Consider the following 24,114-nt stretch of genomic DNA (forward strand, 5'->3'; position numbering starts at 1 on the left):
TCATATTATCATTCATGATTCAGTTGTATGATAGATGACATTTTGCTTCTTTGAAGAATCTGAGAATACAGTAGCATTTCTCCCAACATGCTGTTGAAGCAATGACAGCTAGCAACTTGTCAATAAGTTGTTTAAATTCATGCAGCTGGCAGGCACTGGAGCGGAGATATAAACACATAACATCCTACTTCAATCCATTTCGCTCCACACCAAGATTTTCCCAAGAGAGAAATGATTTTTTGATGAAGGCAGAATGCATTTCTAATTCATCTTTGTTTCCCCCTAAACCCAGAGGAATTTCCTGACAAGTATGTGGAATAGACAAGATCATGATTTTTACCTAGCACATAGCTGTAGGCAGTTGAGACTGGCAAGGACTGGGTTTTGATAATGATGTCCCTGAGTATGTATTTAGAAGGCAATGCTGAAGCATGTCTACAGCAGGTATCAGTGGTGGTTTGTAAAGCTAGTTTGCCATCAAAACATTAAGTAAAGTTAATAAATATATCATGGATATTTGAAAATCATGAAATATATATATTTTCTTCATATGTTTCATAATAAATTTTAAACATTGAAGTAATTGTGGCTGCTAATGTAGTTCTAGCCTGTTGGCATACACTTTGTAACTGTAGGGCTATAGGAGGTAAGACTGCTGGAACATGGGGCTCACTGGCCAGCCAGTTTCATCTAAATAGGGCAATGTCCAGGCCCAAGTGAGTAAAGTGGACTGTGCTCCTAAGGAACAACACCCAAGCTTCACTTTGGACCTCCACATGCATGTGCCCCAGCACCTAAGACACAAATAAAAACTGAGACCCTGCTCAATAAAGGCTTAAACTGTCTTACTTTTGTTAACAATTTTTCTTTGTAGTTCTAGAAGACTGCAACAATTATCCCATTATCTTCAAGAGAGAAATGACTTTTACAGATGTTTATAAATTCAGATTAATTTACTTTATTATTTTTTAAAACATAAAAATTGCAGGATTTCCTCTATTTTGTATGTTTTACTGTTATTTGATTAACATTTTGTCATGGAGCAGGTCTTGTCTATAGCTATCAATTTTGTAATATTCTTTCATTTAAAAAAGTGACCGAGGGCTGGAGAGGTGGCTTAGTGATTAAGTGCTTGCCTGTGAAGCCTAAGGACCCTGGTTCGATTCCCCACATTAGCCAGATGCACAAGGGGGCACATGTGTCAGGAGTTTGTTTGCAGTGGCTGGAAGCCCTGGCGCACCCATTCTCTTTCTCTCTCTCTCTCTCTCTCTCTCTCTCTCTCTCTCTCTCTCTGCCTCTTTTTCTCTCTGTCTGTTGCTCTTAAATAAATAAATAAATAAATAAATAAATAAATAAATAAATAACTGAATGTGTTAAGGTTTTGTGTATTTATTTATTGGAGGCTGCATCATTCTCTAGCCTAGGCTGACAGGAACTCACTCTGTAGTTACAGGCTGGCATGGAACTCACAGGGATCCATTGATCTCTGACATCGAAGTGCTGAGATTATAGGTGTGCACCACCACACCTGGGAAATGTGTTAGAGTTTTAATGTAAGTTATGAGTCTAAATTATAACCTCTGTACTCACTTCTCTTAACTATACATTGTATTTACATTTTATTAGGGAATAGAGTCAGGTGGGTGTTACGTATTAAATATTATGCATGTAGAAATCTGATTACATCACCTTACATGGCTCCTTTAGAAGCCTTCCCTCTTGCAATGATTCAGAGCATTGGGGATATTTCATATTTTAATGAGAAAGGAGTTACAGGAGAATTGAATAATTAACTTAAGGCTTTATATCAATTACTAATATGAAAAGTACTAATATTCTTTGGTAATTAGTATAAAATTGATAGAAATTTAAATTGCCAGAAATCCATTTAAATGAGAATGCATATGCTCCTTAAATAATAAGTTATTTCCTATTATGATTTTTTTCTGATAAATCAGGTTTAATGCCACAATTCAATTTAAAGTGCAAGAAAATCTTAAAATGTCAGTGGTTTCCCATCTACATATGTTACTTATTTTACTTGTAAGATATTACTTTTGTAAGAATTATTGCACACCATTTTAAAAGTGCAACCAAAGAATTTTATATATTTTACATGACTTAATAATAAAATTTTTACAGTATTTAAAGCTTTCTCCAGGAAAAAAAATAATTTCAAAGTCATCACTTATATAAATAGGTAAATATAGTGTACTATAGTTTTTAAAGATAAGAGAGACACTCTTTGACATGGATAGAGGGAGAGAAGGATTGGAAGAAATAATTAGGGGGAAAGGGAAGTGGGACACAAGAGGAACAGGGCAAGTGAGAAAGAGAATAGTAATTTTCAAATAAAAGTGCTACTGTTGCAAGGATTTTAGGATTATTTGAATGTCAAATAATGGAATCATGTTATGTTACTTCATGGACCATTACTAAACATTAGATGCATTAGTGCTATGACTCAAAACTGATTCTCCTTTCCTCTGTACTCTGTGGCATTATATTCCTAAAATTATAATACCAGAATTCTCATAGTGATTTCTCATATCAGTAAGATTTTTTTGGACATGAATTATCTGTCAATTTTAATTTAGTTCTGCAGTTCTTAAAGATGATGCAGAAATATAGAAGGAATTTTTGGCTCTTATATGTTATTACCCATTGTAATCTTACTTTGACCCAGGAAAACATGGGAAAAATGATCTTTTTTTAAGTGAGGTGTGTTTGTCTTTTCCTTCCTTCTTTTTCCTTAGTGCTGGCTTGTAACTCCCAGTAGTAGTGTGCACTTAGCATCCACAGTGAGCTGTTAATCAGAGAGAAGACAGATTTCTGTCAGAGTACTTGATGACTCACCAAAGGTTAATGGTAAGACCCTACTGCTGAAGACACCACATGCTGTTGGTAGGGAACATAGAGAGACCTGGTTAGAATCTAGAAGATAGTCAGCCCCCAATTAGCTTGTCTAGTGCCAAAAGTTCTACATGAGTGACTGGGGGAAAATGACCAACCTCTGTCCAAGCAACTCTTGGTTTAAACTACTCAGCAGCAAACAACCTGAAATGAAGCTCACACAAGTGCAAATGTGGCACACAACTATGATGGGTAACCATCTGCTCTTGAATTGGCTAGCAGATCTGCTCAGTGGAATGGAACCCATAGATGGGGCTGGGAAACAAGTCAGAACCATATCCAAAAAAGCAAGTCTGCTCTCCAGTATCAAGTTCGCACCAATTACTGGCTACAAAAGGGCCTGCGCCTATTAAATTCTCTCTAAGATAATAATGGCTATCCAATTTATATGGTACAGACTTCACTCTCCGCTTGAGAATTTGATTCTCTTTTTTAAGATGGACACAGAACCTGAGGAGAGAATCAGCCCATCACACCTGAACAAAGCCCTAGCTGAAACCAAGAGTAATTGGGGAAATGAACAAAAGTGCTGCTTTCTTTATGAACCTGGTACTAGTACAAGGGTAAAGGAGATACACACAGAGAACACTCAACTCCTACCAAACCAAATATCCAGTGACACAGAGGTTCCCAAGACCTCGTCTCTGAAGTAGACCTCAAATGAAACTCATGGAATAGGGGGCAGAAAGATTGTTAGAGCCACAAGTTGGGACATTATACACAGAGACATTCTCTCTTCCCCATAACTGATGACTAACCCCTACAATGCACGACCCACATTCCCTAACGAGGAGGGTCCCTTCATAAGGGGGAGGACACAGAGAAGGGTAACTGATGGTACCAACTTGGCTGCATTCATAATGTGTGCATAACTAATTTTCTCAAAAAAGAATCATTCACACCCTGTTTAAATAAGGTTCCAAGAAGCACAGAGTAATAATTCAAAGCAATGCGAAACTGTTACTGGGCTAATGAATATTTTTTAGGAGAAGAATTTTGTGGCAGAACATAAATATTTTTATCATTTGTGTTGAAGATCCTACCCATTACAATCATGAGACTCAATATTTAGCCAATGATGTTCACCATATTTGGTACATGGGCCTATAAAGTTATGAGGTTGCAATAAATTATTATTAGATAGTGTTGGGTTTATCATATGTTACTATTGTCAGTATATAGTATTCTGAATTATAGGTTTGTAACATGAAAGCAATTTAGCATATAATAACTGCATGATTTTTTCACAATTATGGAATTATCTAATAATGCATTTCTGTGAACATATGCCTGCCATTGAGTGATACATAAATAAGGAATACCAGAAAAATGTATTATATGAGAAAGGGAAATTCACCATGTAAAGAATCTGTGCTGGGTATAAATATCAGTGTGGAAATGTATAGACAGATTTTAGCAGTTTAGATAGTCAGATAGATAGATAGATAGATAGATAGATAGATAGATAGATAGAGATAGATAGATGATTTGTGTGTATATATATATATATATATATATATATATATATATATATATATATGGCAGATGTTGGGATTTTATAGGAATATTTCTTATGTGAATATAAATATGGATGTATTTATAGGCAACTGGTCAGCATTCATTTCCATTATTTTCTATTTGCTCCATTATTGTTAGGTATTTATAAATCATAAATCTACTTTTAATAGAATACCTCTCCATTCCAATAGTATTACATTTTGCCATTAAAAGCATTTCCATAATTCTTTTTTTTTTTTTGTGGATTTACGAGGTAGGGTTTCACTCTAGTCCAGGCTGGCTCGGAATTAACTATGTAGTCTTCAGGTGAACATGTCCTCCTACCTCTGTCTCCTGAGTGCTGGGATTAAAGGCATGTGCCACCACACCCGGCTGCATTCCCTTAATTCTTACGGGGTGACTAAAGTTGCAAGCCATGGTCCATTAGCCATTATCCAAAAACTTGAGCTTTCTATTTGTATTTTCTTACAATTTCTCTAAATTCATGATTTCAAATTTAGTTAAAAATCTCTTTAAGGAGAAGTTTAATCATGGCAGGTAAAATACAGAACAAAGCATGAGACCCACATTTTGTCACCTCAGCAGGGAGGTAGCAACACGGAGAGCTAGCTCTCCCCACTTAGTGGGTTGGGCTAGCAAACTTGAAGTTCCACAGCCAGTGACAAGGCTCTTCCGGCCGGTCTCTAACTCAGAGGGGCTCTAGCAGTTGGCAAGCAAATGTGAGGCTTAGTTACAAACATGTGAGACCATAGGGGTCATTTTGAATTCAAACTACACACAGGTAAATGACAGAACATTTCAAAGCCTGACACTGTAGTGGCAGAACATATGTGCAAACATTTCTCTTGTCATATGTAAAATTAGTCTGCCAATCCATCTATCTTAGAGCAGTAATTACATGTCTCACCTAAATGTTTGTATTGGGCTAGTTAACATTAAATGATAGCTTGATATGATGTTATGAAACATTTTACACTTATGAAGTATTTTTAAAGATTATAATCAATATAAGTATATCTTTTAGGCTGTTATCCATGAGGAAAATTTTAAATATGTTATTTATTTATGTAGCTACTTAGTTATTTATGCATTTGAGAGAGAGAAAAGTAGATTCAGAGAGAAGGGCCATGCCAGGGTCTCCAGCCACTACAAACAAACTCCAGGCGTATATGCTACCATGTGCATCTGGCTTTATGTGGGTACTAGGGAAATGAACCCAGGATCTTAAGCTTCGCAGACAAGTGCCTTATCCACTAAGCCATCTCTCCACCATCAGGAGGAAGGTAATTATGATATATTTTAACACATTAGACATGATTAGGCTCAATAAATATTAGCAAATATACATCTACTATGGCATATTATTTTATTTTAGAAATAATATTCTCATGTATTTTGAAGTTGTTATTGAAGATCCTAGAGATTTTTGAGAGATATTTACTAATGTAGGAAAAGCCAACTTAATTATATTTCAAAAACTATAAAAATATATATTTCAGCTTTCATAAAGCATGGGAATATGGTTGACACTTGCAACAGATATCTTCCTGTCCGTTTCTCTGTTGTAACCACAAAGTGTCCCATACATAGCACATATGGCTATTTATCCTTCTCTGTAGGCTACTATCATTGGACTGCTGTGGAAGAGAACAGGTGAAAATACACAGCTCATCAGAATATTTCTACCAGTCTGATAGCCAAGATAACTATGCTAGAACCATTTTAAAAGAATTAATAAAAATTTATCTTTAATACTCTTTCTAAGGAATGCCATTTAAGAGTGATGTATTAAGCGAGGTGTTGAGGAGCTCACCTTTAATCCCAATACTCTGGAGGCAGAATAGGAGTATTGCAGTGAGTTTTGTGGCCACCTTGTGACTACATAGTGAATTTCACGTAAACCTGAGCTAAAGTGGGACCCTGCCTTGAAACATCAATAAATAATTCTAAATTCCTTTGGGTTGGAGAGATGGCTTAGAGGTTAAGGTGTTTGTTTGCAAAGCTTATGGACACAGGTTCTATTCCACAGATGCACAAGGTGGCACATGTGTTTGGAGTTCATTTGCAGTGGCTACAGGCCCTGGTGTGTACATTCTCTCCATATATCTGCCTCTCTTTCTTTTTCTTCCTGAAATAACTAACTAACTAACCAAATAAATAAATAAATAAGGAACGATGTGTTTCTTTCAAAAACTTAATGAAAGCCTAAGGTATGAAGACAAGTGGAGGTAACCATGGTTCGTATATGAAAGACAAAAATAATCTGTTCTAGAATACTCTAATATTAGGTTTAGTTTTCAAAATTTTTCTCTTTTGAGAGTAATAAGTAAAAAAAAATGATTGCTCTGTGAAAACAGTAAAATCAAGATAGTGAAAACAAAATGTTATTTTCTGTACAATAGCGATCAGTAACTCAGACTCTGTAAATTCTGATGGGGAAATATGAATCAGTCTCTGTACCCAGAATGATATAATTTCAACAGTGTGAGTCAGACTAAATTTTGTTTGAAAAAGTGGGTACTCTAATATGAAAACTCTGCATAAAATGAATAAACAATAACAGACAAATGTCATTAATTATGTCAGTGTAAAATTAATAAAAATTGTACAGATATTTTCATATATCCAGGTTATTTATTTATGCACTAAGGAACAATTTGAAATTATAGCACATTTTAAACAAATATCCAATAGACTTAAGAACTGAAAAGTACTCACAATATTGTATTATGACTGTTTTCTAGATATTAAATTAATGATGTCTTCTATAATGATTTATTTTTAAATATTACTTCATTCTCATTTGTATTTCCTGATAGGACCAACCTAGCCCAGGAACTAGGAGGTAACTTTCTAAAAAGTATACAAAATATTGAAATAGTTTATTCCATAGTGAATAAATTGTGATAAATAGAAATCCTATTGAATTTATAAACAATTGGATATATGTAAGAGAAAATACTAAATAGTAACGTACACAGTTAATGAAATAAATTTATTCAAAATATAGCAATATTCATTTGAAAATTATGATAGTGTATAAGGACAATTCCAATAACATAATTTTATAACTAGATGAACAATGGTATAGATTAAACTGAAAACAATAGCTTATTTATAAGCTAGGTGCTGAGTCATATTTAGAAAGTAAATATTATGAAAATATTTTAAACCTATATTGTACCAACATATGGTGACTATAATCAACTAGTTTTATTAGCTCTCAGGAAGAGATGAAGGCATATATTTCATTTATAAGATAAATTATTTGATAATTTTTTGAGAATTTTGAATATGTGTATGTATATGACAGAAAAGCATCTTGGGATATCAAATGCAATTATGAAATTAAATAAGAATAGTAATATTATTAGTATTAAGAATTATATTTACTCACTTATATTTGAGGTAATATCAGAAAATGAGCTGATATAATAAAAATTATAAAGGAAAAAGACACAGAAGTGGGATAGTAAGTAAAATGGGCAGTAATGAGAATAAATCTGCTCAATTTTCATAAAGGCAAAGCACCATTACTAGGTACCTCAACAGTAACAACAAAAATCCATAAAATAATCATACTTTCTTCCAGTGTTCCAGTGTCTATTTTTTGCCACAGGCAACCTCCTTCATTCTAGTCAGATACATTAAAGGCATATGGACACAAGTATGCAATGAATATTTTGTTAAAATAAAAACTAGAGGCTGGGAAGAAGTCTCTGAGATCAAACCTTGTAGTTCAAGCCAAAGTGTCCAAGTTCAGTTTCCCAAGTGTCACACAAAAATACAGAATCCATTGCAAGATTACTTAATCTTGGTGTGATGACAGTGAGATGGGAGATAGAGGTATGATATTATGCTAGAAGCTTATGGCCAACTCATCAAAGACTAAGAAAAACAGAATCAAGAAACTCTGAACCAGGTAGAAACGCTGCCACCAGGTGAGGTGGAAAGGTGAGGACTAACCTAAAAGGTGTCTTCTGACCTTCACATGCACCCTGTCAAACATGTGACTACATATACCTACACAACACACACAAGCACACACATGTGTATGCATACACACTCACATGCACATACATTCATGCACACACACACGAGAAAGATTCTAAGCAGTGTATCATTTATACTGTAATTAGTGAAACATTTTATCTGACCTGCAGAACTATATTTCTGAGTACTATTTCACATTTCTTGTACTAAGTTCCATCTAATGCTTTCTCTTGGGTAAATATCTTGCATCTTCTATATAGGGTACAGAATGTTTACTGAAACTAAATACATGTCTATGTGGTTTTAAGTTAATTTTAACAATGTTTAAGGATGTGTTCATTCTAAGGATGTGTGTACTCTCTAAATTACAAGATACAACCATGTATTTTGCTAGTATAAGATAGCATTAAATATGGCTGGAGAGATGGATTCGAAGTTAAGGCACTTGCCAGCAAAGCCTAAGTACCCACATTTGGTTCCACAGAACCCATGTATACCAAATGCACATCGTGGTGCATGGATCTGGAGTTCATTTGCAGTGGCTGGAGGCCCTCATATGTCAATTCTCTCTTTCTATCTCTCTCTCTCTCTCTCTCTCTCTCTCTCTCTCTCTCTCTCTCTCAAGTAAAAAAATATTCACTAAGTATGATATTACCATATGTAAATGCATGGCTTAATGTGATGTTGGCTGGAAAGATTACTATCTTGAAACAATAAGTGACAAAACAAATTTTGGGGTTATTGTAAAAATAAGAAAAGAAGAAATACAGAAAACCCAAGTTGACTTATTTTCAAAGCCTGACTTGGGAAGCTAAAAGGTATGGGTGAATAACATTCACCTGGATTAATGAGCAATATGGATCACAGTCTTATGGAAGCAGAAAATCAAGTTAAATCTATAAGCCCATACGAGGTAAGAATACTCATAGATGACAAATGTTCAAATTACCATTTCTATTGATTATGGAAAACTATGTTTTACATGTTATGTCCACAGGATACCATGAAGAGGACCTTCCTTATATTCCTACTTTCCATAAATCTTAGACATCCTAAGTGATTGGCTATCTTCTATTTGTATTGGGGAAAAGCTTAGAATTCAGCAGAGGTTTGGCTGAGTACCAAATGCACGTTCCATCTACTGTAGTCTGCTAACATCACAAATTAGATATAAGATCAAAAAACAGCATTTGAAATTACATATGAAAATAACAAAATGTCTTCCTATCAAAGTTCATTAACCCAGAAATGCTATTCAAACATACCTGTCCCATAGGCATCTTGAAAATATGTATGCCAAAAAAGTTGAAAGCAATGACAAAAGACCAAAATGGTCTGAAATGTATGTGAATAAAAATAGATAGTAGGAAGCTAATCTCTTCATTTTTAAACAAAACATTTTCAGTGATAAAATTGAATGTAAATATGTGACCAGATTTTAAAAAAAGGATTTGCATTACAACAATTGTATTGACGTGAGTAGAGCAATAGAATCTCAGGCAACCTATGCCATCAATTATAGAAAATACCAACTTTTCTCTCATTCTGTTTTGTTGATATGAAACCCAGGGTATACAGACATGAAAACAAGCCAACATCATTGTAACACCCATTTCTCAATAATTGTCCCAAGACACACAAAGTGTCCTCTTGTCAACTACTAACCCCCCAAGAAACATCTTAATAAAAACTTGTGTGGCTTCTGGTTGTATCTTGGAGAGCACAGTTCAAAATGAAGGATTTTATGCAAGAAGAGATACTATGAGCATGTATTGTCAGTGTCTAGTAAAATTAAGCACATTGCAATTATGTCTATTCATACTTGAGCTAAAATAAAAGCATCTCAATGCCTAATGAGACTAGTAAACTAATTTAATGTTAGACAAATAAGTATGTTTGTATTATAGTTTAATCTATAGTTATATATCAATATGAATACAAAATTGAAGAAAAAATATTTTTCATGAAGTTATTAACAAATTAAGAATCTGTTGGTAAGGTGACTGTAACATCTCAGCAAAGTGCTAGTTTTGCAAGAATGAGTACCTAATGTTGATCCCTAGGACCCTTGTAAAAGGCTGGGAATTTCAGGACATGCCTGGAATCTAAGAACTAATGAGGCAGATACAAGCTAATCCCTAGAACTCATTGATCTGCCAGTGTAGCCTAGTTGGTGACTTTGTCTCAAAAGAGGTAAGCAGCATACCTAAAGAGCTATACATGATATGCACTTTTGGCTTCCATGGGTGTGCAAGTACACACACACACACACACGACTGGCATTTGGTTTACCATGGAAATAATTCTATTGTTCTGCATGTGAAGGACATTTGAGCTAAGTTCAGTTGAGGCAGGAGAACTAATCCTACCTGTAGGCTGTGTTCCCAGTCTGGTGCGATACACAGGAGAAACCTATTTGAGCGTCCCTCATCCATGTCTCTCTACTTCCTACCTGCTGGTGACTATGTGATGATGTTCCCAACATGCTTTCCCTGCCATGCTGGTTGTTCCCAGGAAAGTAAAAACCAAAATATACCTTCCTTGAGCTGCTGCTGGTCTAGTGCTTCATTCAAGCAATAGTAACTGAAATAAGACACATACACCCCCACACATGGGCCCACAGATTCGTGTGCATGGACATAAACATGCATATCACACACACAGTCACCCTTACACACACTCATAAATGAGACACACACACACACACACAAATGAAATTGCTTCTAAGGTAGATAATAGAACTTTGACTTCAAATATATATGTAGCTTTGTTGTATTTGCATGAATGTATTAGTTCAAGGATAAGCATACTAGAGTACAATGTGATGTACCATGTACAGCCATTGTAATGCTCTTCTACTACTTCTAAAAAATATTAAAGTTGAAGGTCCCAAAAAGAAACATTGAGTTTCTTGTTAGAATTGCTTCATAAAAAATCACAAAGTTGCCGGGTGTGGTGGCGCACACCTTTAATCCCAGCACTTGGAAGGCAGAGGTAGGAGAATCACTGTGAGTTCGAGGCCACCCTGAGACTACATAGTTAATTCCAGGTCAGCCTGGGCCAGAGTGAGACCCTACCTTGAAAAACAAAACAAACAAACAAACAAAAAAAAATCACAAAGTTGACTCTGACAACTGAGATGCGAAAATTTTATCTAACATCAAATTTAATAGTAAATCAGATAGGGAAGAAGTATTGGTTCAATAAATCATCCCAAGAAAGTATTGTGTTTAACACAGATAAGCAGATGAAAGAATTTAATCAAAAATACAGTTATTTTGGATTATTATTATATAAGTATAACTGCAACTATTTGGCATATAATTGTTAAGTACATAAACGTGTAAAACATAACAAGCATGGATTATTTTGGATTAATATTTTCTTATGTGAAGATTCAATGACAGAGCCTAAAAAGTAGAAATAGGGGCTGGAGAGATGGCTTAATGTTTAAGGCACATGCCTGCAAGGCCTAAGGTTTGATTCTTCATGTCCCACGTAAGCCAGACGCACATGGTGGCACAAGCATCTTGAGTTCATTTGCAGTGACTAGAGGCTCTGGCATGCCCATTCTCACTCCCCCTCTCTCTATGTCTTTAATAAATAAATAAAAATAAATCTTTTAAGAAATAGAAATAATATTTCAATAGGGAAAACAATTCTAAATGGTTCTGTAGTCTATATTTTCAAATAAGATTTTTGTGCTGAAGGTATAACTTAGTGGCAGAGTTCTTGTTAGTATAGTATGAGGTTATGGATTCAATGTCCAGCTCTGTTAAAATAATTAGTAATAATACATTAAGTCTTCTAACCTGACACTCTCAAAATGTCATGCAAAGAAATATAATTAATGAATTGTACATTGATCTGAGTAGTTTATGCTCAATGTCCGGAAATTACTTTTTGGAAAAAAATCAGTATTATTGAAATTTAATTTCCTCAACAGAATATTGTGTAGACTATCTGAAATGATGGTAGAATATATGATCTGAGAAATATATTTATTAATCCAGCTTCTCAACATCTGCAGTCTATTTGTATCTTGTTGTAGAGATTCACACATTAATAGATTTAATAATAAGATGATAATAATAAAAGATTTATTAATACATTAATTCACAATGAGTTCATCTGAAATGCCTCACTTAATATTGAATGCAGGGTTTTAGATTAATAATAAAGGTTTGTCACTAGCTAAAAACATTTATATTTGTGAAACCAAGTTGCTTTCTATAATCAACAGTCACTTTGATTGTGCCATTTTATACATGAGAAAATGAACATTTATGAAAAATGACTTTCCAAAGACCCATCCCCTGCCAATTAAACCACTGTGTGTAGATTTCCTACAGAGCACCGGAGCTGCTTTACTGAAAGTACTCTACTTTTCACAGATTGAATAAGTATAATCCACCGACCAAAGTGTTTAAACTTGCTGAGTTTCAATTTTGTTCTGTTTAACCCCCGTTTTAATGGTCTGATTTAGTCCGTTGTTTTTCCGTAAATGACACCACAATTCTTCCTGGCAGCAAGCCTGGTACCAACAACACACAGTTGTGTGTCTTGTGAATCCTCGCTTTCCTCAGATGTGAAAGAGCCTTTTATGTTCTCAAAAAGTTTGTAAAATCCTGTCTGTCCTTGAGATCCATCCAATCATTAATTTGAATCATCCAAAGTGAGAAATTATAGCTAAAGAGAAGAGTCATTAGCTGCCTAGGGTGCATCAAATTTTTAATTGATTTTATTCCCAATTTATTTGCATGGCCCATGGCAATGGGAAAAATCTTCAGTAAAATATGCTGCTAAGGAAGGGGTTATTCATCACCATATAACATTGTTTTTTTAAAAAAAGCTTGTCCTTAGTGGGGGAAATTTCAATATTTAACTTTTATTTTTCTGGAGTATATGTTTTTACGAGGCTTGTCAACCATTCCTATTTATCCACTTTCTGGATCCCAGTAGTAAGACAGATACATTTGAAAAGCCAGATATTGCTTCATCTGTTTTCAGGTAATACCCATTACTATTGCATTACTATGGCAATAGTAAATAATATAAAATAAGTAAATATAATAAATATAAATAAAATAAATAAGTAAAATAAAATAATAAAAATAAGTAAACAAAAGTGAATTGAAGAAAAATAATCACCATGAAGGAAAATGTAGTTGCATGGGAAAGTTAAGGAATAAAGGACAGAAGAAAGCATATTTCATTAATGATAAAGAAATGACAGGGTTGCTCAGGAATGTCTGTGTTACACCATCAATATTTTCTGAAGGAGAGGAGTTCCAACTGAAAATTCCAGCTGTAAATTTTTACTTATGCATTCTAGTAAATATCCTGTGACTATATCCTTTAGGTTCTGAATTTTATGCCTAAGTCAAGAATCCAGCAAGTTCCTATGTGTGGTGGTTTAAATGTCCTCTATAGACTCAGGTAGTTTTGATTTAGTTTCCTACCTAGTCTTCAGCAGGCAAGCTACTGGGGGTGCAGGTCTTGAGTCCAACTCTACTGGGTGTGTAGTGAATCCGGTTCAGCTCCTGCAGTTCATGGTTGCAGGGGCTGGCTTTGATCTGTTTGATATGGACATACGGAAGTGAACCAGCTTCCCCCACCATGATGAAGCTTCCTCTAGAATCTATAAGCCTGAAGTTAACCCTTTCTGCCCATAAGCTGCTTTTGGTGGGTGTTTACCCCAGCAGATAAAAGGTAATGGCAACAATATAGGAAATAATTTATAACAAATATATTACATGCTTTCAAAATTCAATATGAAAAAAAATGCTTGCTTTATCATTTTCATTGAATAATTTATCCTTTTTAGTCAATTGTTTGATATTTTATACTTCCTTGCTTGGTTTCTACTTTTACTGCATTAGAAACTTTAATTGATAAGGAATACATGATACAATAACATTGTCATAAATGAATCATCTATAGTCCATCCAAATAATAATTAACTATGAGGTTAGGAAACATATATGGCTATTATGGGGTGAAAAGATTCAGATATTTTGATGGATTATCCTGATTATCACCTTTAGAGAACTAAGAATAGTGAAAAGTAACTTCTGAGAAATGTGTGAGAGATTAGAATATACAATAGTTTAGCCTTTCTGCATGCCTGTGAGGGATTATCTTGATGGGAATTCATTGAGGTAGGAAGACTCACTTTGACAGTGGCAGATCTGTTCCACAGGCTGGGGTCCTAGACTACATAAAAAGGGGAAGCCAAACGAGCAGCAGAATGTATTGCTCTCTGCCTAATGGGCTGGATGTGATGAGCTTCCTCCTGCTTCTGCTGCTATGACCTTCCCTAGCTTATGGGTTTTAACCTCACAGTACAAACTCTTCTTTCATAAATTGATGTTTGTCAGGTATTTTGTACAAACTATGAGAGAGGAAACTAATATGGAAAACTTGTTTATCACATTTTAGAAGAATACTTCTGCTCTTACAGTAGAATTTTTAACAACATCAGGTTTAGTTAGTGTTCAAATGCTTGTCAAATTAAACTCTGAGATAATGAATATTATTTTCTCTTTCTTCTTTAACAGTACTGTTTGTTTTTTTTTTTTTTTTTTTTTTACATGGGTGGGTATCATACTTTGTTGCCGAGGTTGGCTTTGGACTTCTGGACTCATGAGAGGTTGCCTAAATCTTTTGAGTAGATCAGGCAGAAGAGCTATCTGTGCACTTGCCCCAGTATCCCATTCTTATCACCGTGATACACTATTCTTGAAGGGAATTTCACTTGCTGATGAAGGCATGTCTGTCAAAGAGTTGATAGTACCCATGTTATAACAATAAAAAATGTATATCATCATGGAGCAGAACAATTTTGTTAAGAATTTATGATTCCTGAATAATTTAGAAGGACTCACTCAAAGCCATGTATACCAGTGTATATTTGAGAATATATATATATATATATATATATATATATATATATATATATATATATAAAATTTCATTATTTCATTTTCCTTTAACAGTTTGTACTTGTAGTCTCTAATTTATTTAAATGTACTTCACATTATTTTTTTAATTTTTATTTATTTATTTGAGAGCGACAGACACAGAGAGAAAGACAGATAGAGGGAGAGAGAGAGAATGGGCGCGCCAGGGCTTCCAGCCTCTGCAAACGAACTCCAGACGTGTGTGTCCCCTTGTGCATCTGGCTAACGTGGGATCTGGGGAACCGAGCCTCGAACCGGGGTCCTTAGGCTTCACAGGCAAGTGCTTAACCGCTAAGCCATCTCTCCAGCCCTGTACTTTACATTTTTATGTACAATATATTTCTTAAAATGCAATGGAGTGTAGTCATATGTAATGAGCCTTATTATTATATAATTGAACATTTACTCCCTTCAAATAATAAAATTCAATATACCAGTAATTGGCAATTTTGTGATACTGTTGTCAGAAACTATCAATCACAAACGAGCTTGAGGTGGTCCCTTCAATTATATAACAACAATGCCAAGATGTGTGGGATTTAGACAAATGTTCCTCCGTTGGTGAGAGAACTGAACAAAGGATCTACTGTTATGAGCATATTACAACTGGGTTGTCCCTCACCCTGATATACCCAGATCTCAGGGCCACAAACCTGATGAGACATGCATACCCTCCTAAGCTAGACCCAGGCCTAGAAACTTAGTGCAATGCAGGTCATTCTGTTCGTATTGGACCAAATTATGTCATATCGCTTCTTAAAACGTTCTGATGGATTCCTAATTGCATCTTATATTTAGTCTTTGGAGAGTAATCAGCAGGCCTTGAATGACCTGGCCCTACTTTTCTCCTCATTTGCCTTCTTCATTTCTTTTCTTTCATATGCATGCTACAGAATTGGGACCTCAGCACTTGTTTTCATTTTGTTTAGCTCTCTCTCATTTCCCTTATGTCTTCCCAGATGTCACTGGCTCTACATCAACTCACCCCCGATGACCGTACTGAAAGCCGCAAACTTTCTCCCCTCCTTCCACATTCTATTTCAGTACTGCAGGTGCTTTATTGTCATACAATTTTCTGTCGCTGCCTATAAGAAATTTTGCAATTCATATTTAAATTTGTTTTTTTTTTTTAATTTTGTATCATCATCTTCTTACTTTTAGTAATGTTAATTAAAGGTCATTCTTATAATTCAACAAGGTACAGTTTATTTCATAGATATTACCACAAATGTTGCCATAAACTTTTGAGCGTCTTCTTATCCAATCACAAATGTAAAATAATTTATTTAGAGTTTTAAGTATTATAACTGAACTTTGACTTGTACCAATAAAATAAAAGGAAATAAAGTAGCCAATGTATTTAAAAATTCTAAATAAGAATACCAGGTTACTGTGATATATGATCAGTTTCCCTTTAAGAACTCAGCATATATGAAGGCTACTGATTTCTGCATATTTATTTTGTATCCTGCTACATGGCTGTAGGTTTTTATCAGCTCTAACAGTTTGCTAGTAGAGTCTATAGGGTCCTTTATATATAGAATCATGTCATTTGCAAATAATGATAACTTGATCTCTTCCTTTCCAATTTGTATCCCTTTTATGTGTGTCTCTTGCCTTATTGCTATGGCTAACACTTCCAGAATTATATTAAATAAAAGGGACAGTGGACACCCTTGTCTTATTCCTGATTTTAGTTGAAAAGCTTCCAGCTTTTCCCCATTTAGTAATATGTTGGCTGTAGGCTTGTCATAAATAGCCTTTATTATATTGAGATATGTTCCTTCTATTCCCATTCTCTATAGGAATTTTATCATGAAGGGATGTTGGATTTTCTCAAATGCTTTCTCTGCATCTTATGAGATGATCATGTGATTTTTATCCATCAATCCATTTATATGATGTATTACATTTATAGATTTGTGTATATAGAACCATCCCTGCATCTCTGGGATAAAGCCTACTTGTTCAGGGTGAATGATCTTTCTGATATATTCTTTTGGGTAAACTTTTGCTTTCCTAAATAGTCACATAATAATGGAGATGCAGTTATGAGAGAGTTGGTGTTCTGTTGACAATAAAATACCTTAAGTGATCTGACATATCCCAGTAGAAGTAAATTCTTGAATTGTATTCAACTCTTGTACCCGTACTATTTTCTTGGTTTAATCATTAATGGAATCAGTGTTTTCTACTGAAAAACACTTAAAAGTTACTTTATGAATTGCTCATGCATTAAACTTTCACATGGAAAATGAAAAAAGTAATAAATATAAATTATCTGTGCTGAGAACATATTAAAATTAAAATATATGGAGAGAAGATCTTGTTAAGAGCATAATATGCATTGTCTTTATCTTTTGGTATTAAAGGGGATAGCTAAGGCTGGATAAACAATCATTAAATTGAGAAATATTTCTAGCATAGCAAAGGACAGTTATATACATGTGTAAGTATAAGTAACTTTTATGAGTCAACAAGTAAAATGATGGCACATATACCCAAAGAGACTCTATATTCAAAAGAGAAAATATGAGTACCCCTCCAGCACAGGATTTTGTACAATATCTGTATTAATCACATATATGTGAAAAATGGTATCATAGTTAGCTCCATGTTGATGAATGAATAGCTAACTAGACACAGATTAGGGGAGGAAAGTTTTTTTTTTTTTTTTTGTTTCCAATTTACAAATCCAGGGGAAGTTTCATGAATGACAGAAGAATATTTCCATACATACAAGCAGATGGAGTAGACACCCCAGAGCTCAAAGTGCACTCTCCAGTCCTTTGGGTTGGAATTTAGATCCGCCCCCACTGAAGCACACCCTCTACTAGCAGAAATCTGCGCTCTAGGTGCTGACATTGGAAACTCAATTTTATTAAAACAATATGTTGTTAATCACAATAAAAAGGAAGAAAAACAAAATAGAATCTATGAGCCATACATTTATATTATCATATTCAAATTACCACAGGTATTACCATTATAAATAAATAAATATATATATATATGTATATATATATATATATATACACTGTTTTTCAGAACTAATTATGAAAAATGGTTTATATTACTCTTCAACTATATGATTAGAAATAAGCATCAATCAAACTATGTTTACAAAAATTCTAATCACATGTAAACAACATATGTTATAATACAAAGAGAATAAATATCATATATAATAGGACATAGATGATGACTCTATTCAATTATGTCTGCCTTTACTTCTTGATATATGTAGTTTGTTTTTTTTTATTGGCATTGTATAAACTTATCAGCCATAATGAAAATAATAACTATTAGTTATAGTAATATCATGTGTGTCAACATCTGCTGAAATCTAACACTGTACCCAAGAAACAAACCTGACTTTCTCACTGAAACTATTATACTAATATAAGTGTTTTCATTTAATAAATTAAAATTTATAGCAAATGTAGTAGGATAATCTGGAACTGAAGCTAAAAGAGTAATTTTAATACCATGTAACTAAAGTTTTGAAACTGTATGCTTTTGTACATTAGTTTTCAAGAATGACAAGACCACCAAATTATCTTTCCTTCATTACTGAAATAATGCTATAGGAAGGTATATATTTCAAAAATTCTTTGGAATTCTTGGAAAAAGCAATGGAATCCAAATTTCAATTTTTTAAATAATTAGAAATTCAGGCATACTTAAGAACATTAGTCAGAAAAGGATGTTACACAGAGAGCAATAGGAAAAACACAATCCCAGCACATAGGGCCCAAACTCTGCAGCCATATTCCCATGCATAACACAGAAGATTCTATCTATGAACTCATTCTGGAAGGGGAGGAAGTCACATATTGGATTCCTTTCTCCATTCTTGCTAACTAAATATAACGAGGACTTTACCACACAAAACAATAGATGAATTAAATATCTGTGGTTGGCAAAATATCACACAGGGAAGATGAGGATATAATCTATAAAACAAATACCAAGAATATATGTAGAATGTATCTTTCTATTTAAATCACTATATAGTATATGTATTTGATATTTGCTTATATAAGGTAAATTGTTAATCATATTTATCAGATTTTGCTAAGAAATAGTAAGCTTTACTTTATGCATCAGCAAAGAAACATAAAGTCCTATATAGAGACATAACTACATCTAGTTTAAACTGCAAATAGAAATCAATGTTCTGCAGGTGGTTCTGCCTCTGTTTTTGCATTAATAATGATTCTGGGCCAGTAGACTAAGCTTTGTTTGTGTTTACTTTTCAGTTACAAAATGAAGATACTACCAATTGTAACCATGCCATTGTCTAGACAGACAAAAAGTAACATGCTGAATACAAAGTAGATTCAGAGTTAGATTTATTGAGCTTTCATTACATTGTAATCCTAAGAAAATATCGGAGAGCCAAGTGTTATTATTTCCAAGTTACTGATTAGTAAGAAATGAATGAGAATTATCCCAGTTAATTATCCCAATGCACTGTCCTATAACATACAGAGAACATAATTGTTTTTAAAAAGAGCAAAGAGAAAATAATATTTGGTTTGCTCATTTTCAATGGGACCTAGAGAGATTAGATACTTGTACAAACAATGCTATCAGCAAGTAGAAGTTACCAGATGATACTGAAAAAATTACTTCATTTATACATTTATACTAATTATATAGCAAAGAATGATTGAATAAAGAAAATATAAAAAATACTGATATTTTAAACATATCCTTTCAGCTTTCATGAAATTCTTGTGTACCAATTCCTTTTCCCTCAAGGTCCAAGTTTAATTAGATATGTATAACTGTGAAATGACATCCTGTACACACACACACACACACACACACACACTAGTTCAGGTGAGCAAAAATGAACACCTGCTTTTATGTTCCCAATATTGATATGATGGAAAATCAAACTTTCTATGATATTAGCAATGTTGATAGAGGAACTATTAGAAGTGTGTGTCATACAATATATATTTAAATGGCTAGCTATTGAATGAATTTAACAATCTTAAACAAAGAACAAATAAGAAATGTTCATTAAGTAAAGATAGAGAAATAAAGTGGAAGCTTGTCATTAGTCTAGTGAATGGCTTAGGGTTAAGTGGTTAAGGTGCTTGCCTGAAAAGCCTAAGGACCTAGGTTCTATTCCCCAGAACCCACATAAGCCAGATGCAAAAATAACATGTACATGTGTTTGGAATTCATTTGTAATGGCTGGAGGTCTTGGCTTGCCCATTCTCTCTCTGTGTATATATATATTCATATATATATATATATATATATATATATATATATATATATATATATATTTAAGCATTAGAAGAAGAATGATAGAAATACACAGTGTGATACATAGCATATCTTTATTTTTAGGACATTGCTATCTATGTGGAGAGCAGGAATGGTAATGATGGAATGAAATATCACCTCAGTGGTCAATATCTTTTGCACTATAATGTGTTTTCTACTGCTGATAACAAAATCACATTAAGGAAATATATTAATATAAATAGAAAGGTCAACAGAAATGATATTAGATGAACAATGAATGTAAGGGAAGTTAGTGTTTAGTGTTTCTAATCTGCTTCCTGTGAAGCATGATGGCAAGAACATGGTATCAAGTATGAGAAACAGAGTAGTTACAGAATCATAATTAAGTACAGCCACATCCACAAGGATATTTAATGTCCTATATATCTAAAGTGTAAGGTTTTAAAATGTTGTTTGTACATAATATATATGATATATGCATATGCAAAAATTAGGACTAAATGAAATATGCAATGGCCAACATAAATTTTAGTCAACTTATAGTTGAAGATGAATATGAGGGTTTATTTTCCTAAACCATAAAAATACTTCATAACTTTGGCTAAATTATTTTCTAAGATTAAATTATAAGTTAACACTTTATTAAGTGTGCTAGATATTACAATACTTTATCAACTGTCTTCAAAACATATATGGTTTCATTTATTGGGCACAAATTTGAATATTGCCATTTATGACATGAAAGGTTTCACTGTTCAGACACTTAAAGAAAAACTTTGTAAGTACTGTAGTCCTCTTTTATATAAATATCAAATTAAATTTTTTGTATGTTGCTGTATATCTAATCGAATACATACCACTGAAAACCAGAATATATGGTATGCTTTACCTTACCATTATTTATGACCAAGATAAATGAAGGCTTAAGGGAATTAATTTTAAACTACAAATTACTTCCATCACTTTGAAGTGTCAATAAAATTTACATTCATTTTTGGAGAACAATTCGTCATGTATTAGTGTTAAGAATTCATTTGTATGGATAAAAGCTGATAGTACAATGACATATTCCCAAATGACTAATATGTGTTCAGTATGACCTAACTACACTTCCGTCACATGTTGAACAGTCATTGTCAAACAAAATAGTCTTCCCCATGCAATAATTCCCCTCCTGTGGAATCAAAATGCACTGACCTTGTCCTAAAATTTGTAGGATGCGGATGCCCATCATACAAGGATAAGTAGTCGTATTCCTCTTCTAATGCGAATGACTGAAAAACAATTTGTATTCTATTCCGTTCTTCTGCTATTATTACCCATGTACAGTTTGCACCATTTGGATATCCATATGGAAAACCAGGGCTTTCTATAGTGCCATTAAGTCCTTTTAAAGTTCCTCCACATGTATAAATAAACCCTGCAACAAAACACAAATAAGTAGATGTTAATACTGAAAAAGCACAACAATCTCCCTGAAAAATATAATTTTGAAAGGTATTTTCTTCAAAAAATAATATTGAAAACATTAGAAATAAATAATATTTAAATATACACACACACACATCTGTGACATGTGATGTGTATGTTTTTACCATTTGTCACTTTGAGGTTAATAATCATAAAGTAATTGATAAATTCATTGAATATATATGACTCATTATCCATTACATGTCCTCAAAAACAAAATTTGCCTAATCTAATTGTGGAAAGCAATAAACGGCATTGAAAATTTGATGATGATAGTATGCATATTGATCCTGAAAGACTTCAGTGCATATATTTGGTAAAATGTGCTTGGAGGAGTATCCACATCTTTAACACATGACCTCTGTGTGTTGTCTAGCCATTTCTTCCAATTTGGAACATTGAAATGAAACTTTCCTTCCCTGAAGATGGAGGGAGAAAGAGATATAGGAGGTGAATAAATCTGAGAGAGCTGAAATTCAAAAGGTCACAGGACCCCCTCCACAGGGTTAGAAAAGCAGTACACAATGACAGTGGGGAGAAACTCTGGACATCCAAGCTTTGGGCAGGTCAAGCAGTGAGATCCAGACATGTAGGAACAATAAATTGTCCCCAGTGCTGGGGTGGGCTTTCTTCAGTGTGATTCAGTTGCCTTTGAATCATCCAGGTGCCTGTAATTAACTCCTCACTGGTGCTCTCTAAATTACTCCAATGAGCTCATTGGTTGACCAAGTTGGATTCTGGTGTCTTCCTGCTTTGGTTTGTCCTGTGAGCCCCTATCTGGTATATTAAGTATATTAAGAATGAGCATATTAAGTATAATTAAGTGTGAGTCCTGTAGAGTTGGCAGTAGTGACCTTAACAACATCTTGTACTAGTTCTGAATCACTGAAATCATGATCCTTGAACATATTTTTCAAGGTAAGGGGAACCAGGCACAGACATTGAGAACCCAGAATTGGAGGCTCTGTCAGAGACAAATTTATTCTACTCCAATCAAACAGCTGTTTGGTGAGTCCCTTCTGTACTAAACAGCTTTATACTCTAGATTAGCTGGTTCAGATGACAGGTGGAAAGGACTGTGCTTCAACAGTGAGTTAATACCATGATCTCCTCTTATCCTTATAGAGTTTGGTAGTTACTACAATTCGGAAATTATGGTGAAGTCAAAATCCAGGGATATTAGACAGTTTTACTTCTTATAAACATACCAAAATGTTGTTCAAAGTAGACATTAATATATCAAATCTACCTATATTCATATACTTTGCTTATGCATCAAATAGAATATTTTATGGTTTTCAAAAGTAAATAAATAAGTAAATAAAAGAAAGGTCCTTCTTAAATTGCTTCTTGCAGAGCAATTACTTCCAAGCCTTAGGTTAATTAGCTATCACCCATTTTCTATTAGTTTTCTGCCTGAACAGCTTCCAATTTGAACTTCATAACAAAATGCAAGCATAAATCCCTTCAGCTACAATCTGATCTATGGGCTGTTGGATACATTCTCAAGCCCCATAACCCTAAGGGCTTTAGACATATGTCCAAAAAAAACATGATCATTTTGGTGTTATGCTACTACTTTATGGGACTGCTGATTCATGCATTTCATATATAAATATGATATTTCATATATATATATATATGTATATATATATATTAGTGATATGATACATATGAAATGTCATATGTATATAAATTATTAGTTATACATACAATTTATATACAGCCATATTGTTACCATTGTTAGCCTCCTTCCTGTTCTTCCCCCTTCTAAGGGACCCTCCTCTTTGGGAATGTGGGTCATGCGTTGTGGGGATAGCCATCAGTTTATTTTCCATTTGGCGAATTACAAATTTGAATGATTTTTAATCTTCCTAATCTATACTCCCCACTAATTATATTTTATTTTTATTTAACTTAAATTATACATCAAATTAATAATGATTATAAAGTATATTTTCCAAAATATGTTACAGACCTTTAAATATTA

At 33.8% G+C, this 24,114-nt stretch overlaps 1 protein-coding gene across 7 annotated transcripts in view; it reads right to left on the reverse strand.

The window, feature by feature from the left end:
- Positions 1 to 24,114, reverse strand: part of Csmd3 (CUB and Sushi multiple domains 3) — a 1,124,273-nt gene that overhangs the window by 994,627 nt on the left and 105,532 nt on the right. For all 7 annotated transcript variants that reach the window (XM_045143269.1, XM_045143267.1, XM_045143265.1 and 4 more), the window contains exon 2: positions 21,852 to 22,074. In XM_045143269.1, the coding sequence (XP_044999204.1) occupies positions 21,852 to 22,074 (223 nt within the window). The remainder of the gene's footprint in view (positions 1 to 21,851; positions 22,075 to 24,114) is intronic.

Source organism: Jaculus jaculus, chromosome 2, assembly GCF_020740685.1.
Source record: "Jaculus jaculus isolate mJacJac1 chromosome 2, mJacJac1.mat.Y.cur, whole genome shotgun sequence".
NCBI classification, from domain to species: domain Eukaryota; kingdom Metazoa; phylum Chordata; class Mammalia; order Rodentia; family Dipodidae; genus Jaculus; species Jaculus jaculus.